Here is a 3,566-nt window from a genome sequence, read left to right as displayed (position 1 = left end):
AGAAACCCTAGTTTTTTTTTTTTGCGAGAGAGAGAGAGAGCAAAACCCTAGCTCGATGTGTCGATGATGGAGTTAATAGGATTAGAATTGGCCGGGATGTAACGGGTCGGGCCTTAGTAACTTCTCGATCCGAATTTGCGATAAATCAACAAATGGGCCCTTTCTATAACTAAATAAGTTCATAAAACTAGTGTGCGCGTGTTTTTTAAACACTACATTTTAAATTTATTTCTCTCTAAATTTTAATACATTGAATTTAATTATTATATACTTAATATTAGAAATTGTATATATTTTTCTTTACTTAAAAAAAGATACAAGTTTTAATACATTTAATATAGAATTTATATTTACTCATTTATACTTAAAAATTTTTAACTTTTAATATATTATTATATATATTTAAAAAAGAATCCAAATATTAATACTTTAGTAAAAATTTTTAACTTTTAATATATTATTATATATATTTAAAAAAGAATCCAAATATTAATACTTTAGTGAAAATATTTTATGTTACAGTTTTTTAACAGTAGTATGAACATGACTCCAACAGCATAAACGTGTACTATAGCATGAGCCGACAGGGAATTCCTAACTTAGTTTGGGCTTTAAACGCGGCCCATGAGACCACGATGCTCCGCTCCAAATCAAACGCGCACGTTCAGGAATCATTTCATTCATTCGTTTGAATAATCGAATAAAAAAAACAATAAATAAAAAAAATAGAACAACAAAAGGAGTCGAGGACAGCACAACTCTCCTCCCGATCGTTGCTCGAGCGACCTTCCGCGGGAAGGAGCCAGCAGCCGCACTGTGAACCGGACCGCACCCCGAGCAACTGGACAGCGGGAGCTAAGGATTTCCGGATCGACATCGTATGATTCCCTTCGTTTTTTTTTTTTTATTTGATAATATGATTCTGATACAAATATTTTGAGATCTAGGATTGCTCTTCATGATCGTCGAGTCTAATTCACATGTTTATCTTTTTCTTCAGAAATTGGTATATTGGCGAGTGATTAGAAATGGATTAAGTTTCTCGATTGGTTATCTGATCCAAAACCTTAGATCAAATTTAGAGTACATTTTGATCCTCTTTAGCAAATTACTTGCCCATCTTGTGTAAAACAGTAAAAAAATCGCGCAGCGGAGTTCAGAAGTTCTCATGTACTACTAGGACAAGAATTTGAAGGGAAGGAAAATGCTTGTTTTTCTCTGGAGGGAAACCATATCCCACCCTTGACTGATGCACGCTAGAGGGAGAGATTGACGACACATGCGAAAAAAAAGAGAACAATACACACTCGTGCGAGCTATTTAATTTCTTTTTCGGGAACTTTCATTTGGCAAATTTATATGGTATAGTCTTTTATATTTCCATTTTGTTTAACAAGTTATGGGTTGTGGTGTTGACAATGTCATATGTTGGACATTGGATGTTGACGATCAGAGCAATGTAGTCCTTAACGTATGCTTTCCCCGCCATTTCTCTCATAGGAAGAAAATAGCGCATGTTCGGCCTTTCCCACTTAAGTTTGGCCCTTGACAAAGTCAATTTTGGCCAACCTTCCGCTGGACCGGACCATCATCTCCGATAGATTTTGCCATATTAAGTTTTAGTTTGATGAACAAAAAGTTTGTGTGAATTCTATTGTGATCAACCTCATGCCAACTGCTAATGAAGTTTCATTTCTGTCCTTCCTTCAGCGACATGAGTGAAAGCAGCGCAGTTGATACGTCCAAAGAGGTGGAAGATGCAAGTGCTTCAGTTAAGACTGAGAAACGCCCGGTTCCAAAACTCAATGAAAGAATTCTCTCGTCCTTGTCCAGGAGATCAGTTGCTGCACACCCTTGGCATGATCTTGATATAGGTTGTTACCTTAATATAGTACCATACCTTAGCATCTATAATTAATCTTAAATGAACTGTCTAACTGTATAAGTCTGCCTGTAGGCCCTGGAGCTCCTGCTGTTTTCAATGTTGTAAGTACCAAGCCACATGTTTTGCTATTTAGAAGTGTTTCGAAATCTCTAGCTGTTTGAATATTATTCAGATAACTTCCAGGTTGTATACTTGCATTACCAATAAAAAAACATTTGATTGTAATAACAAGTGTTTCTACCTGCCTTCTGCCTGTTTCATCTGCAAAGTTCCTATCGCGTGCGACAGTTTCTTGAAGTAGAAAGTATATTTTCAAGTAAAGTTTGCTACAGATCAAGAACATCATATTTTATTATTTCTCACTCTTTCTTTTTTAACTTACTAGATCGAGAAGGTTAACTGTTTGTGTTCATCTGGTACAGGTTGTAGAGATCACAAAAGGAAGTAAAGTCAAGTACGAACTAGACAAGAAAACTGGACTGATCAAGGTGACTGCAAAGTTTGATTTTACCTTTGTCAGATAAATCATTTAAGATATGAAATTATTTACTGTTATTGATTTTATTTTGCAAGCAAAAAATATGTCCTCAACAAGAATTAAAAAAAACCAAATTACAGGCAGTTACTGGAGTTTCACCTTCCTACTGGGAATTTTTTAGGAAAATTTCCTTTTTGGATGCTTATGCCTGTATGCAATTTTATTTTGTTGTTGGTCTCAGGTCGACAGGGTATTGTATTCATCAGTTGTTTACCCTCATAATTACGGTTTCATCCCCCGGACACTTTGTGAAGATAATGATCCAATGGATGTTCTGGTCCTCATGCAGGTAAATTGCTACTGCTACTTCTTAGCCATTTTTTGGCAGAAAGTTAATATCATTCATTGTTTTGCCGGTTTCTAACCCTTAAGATTCCTTTAAATTATATTCTCTCTATATCATATTAATAAAATTCATCCTTATGCTCTTTCCCAGCAAATAGTTTCTCCATTTTTGAGAAGGTTTCACAAAAGAATTAACGAAAGTATTATTACCATCAGTCAATTTCATACCAATCCTCTAAGTTGGTGACAAATGACTTGTATAAATAAGATATTAGTTGTCATAGAAAAGCTCAATTGCAGTAGAAAAATCTGATTAGCTACTTTCATAGTTTAGTGATTCAGTAGTTACATAGTTTAGTGTATTAAACCATGATACATGCATTTGTTGTCTCCCGTAAAAACCACATTGCCATGAGTGGTTCAACACGTAAATCCACCATCATAAGGAATAGAGGGAAGAAAGGATATGTCTACGAATCCACAGTTCGCGGATATCAGTGTTAGATTTAATTATTGCTGCTGTGAACTCCACCTCTTGCTGCTGCTGTCTTCACAGAAGAATGGATCAAGTGAGAAAAGGGCCAAAGTGAGAAGCAAGTATCTTATGCTGTGCTGTTGTTGAATTATTTTGGTCTGATTGGATCAATTCTAATCGGAACTAGACTTGGCCCAATCAGTCCACTTAAGAGGTCTCTTGGTTTGGTCAAGTGTTGATGGGACAAACCTACCTGAAACCTAAATTACTTAAACATCACTTCTCTGCTTGAAAGTAGCGGTGGTGGGAGCACCAACAGTGGCACTCATATAATAAATTTCTTTATTTTTTGCCTTTGTTTTTCTCTTTTCTCTTCTTTCATC

At 35.6% G+C, this 3,566-nt stretch overlaps 1 protein-coding gene across 1 annotated transcript in view; it reads left to right on the top strand.

Annotated features, from left to right (window-relative positions):
* Window positions 1,683–3,566, top strand: part of LOC109824634 (soluble inorganic pyrophosphatase) — a 3,142-nt gene continuing 1,258 nt past the window's right edge. The window contains exons 1-4 of the mRNA XM_020391264.1: window positions 1,683–1,874; window positions 1,958–1,986; window positions 2,308–2,373; window positions 2,605–2,712. Coding sequence (XP_020246853.1) covers window positions 1,715–1,874; window positions 1,958–1,986; window positions 2,308–2,373; window positions 2,605–2,712 — 363 coding nt within the window. The 5' untranslated portion in view covers window positions 1,683–1,714. The remainder of the gene's footprint in view (window positions 1,875–1,957; window positions 1,987–2,307; window positions 2,374–2,604; window positions 2,713–3,566) is intronic.

Source organism: Asparagus officinalis, chromosome 9 (genome assembly GCF_001876935.1).
Source record: "Asparagus officinalis chromosome 9, Aspof.V1, whole genome shotgun sequence".
Lineage (NCBI taxonomy): Eukaryota > Viridiplantae > Streptophyta > Magnoliopsida > Asparagales > Asparagaceae > Asparagus > Asparagus officinalis.
Note: the sequence above shows the minus strand (reverse complement) of the source record. Positions and strands in the feature narration are given on the sequence as shown.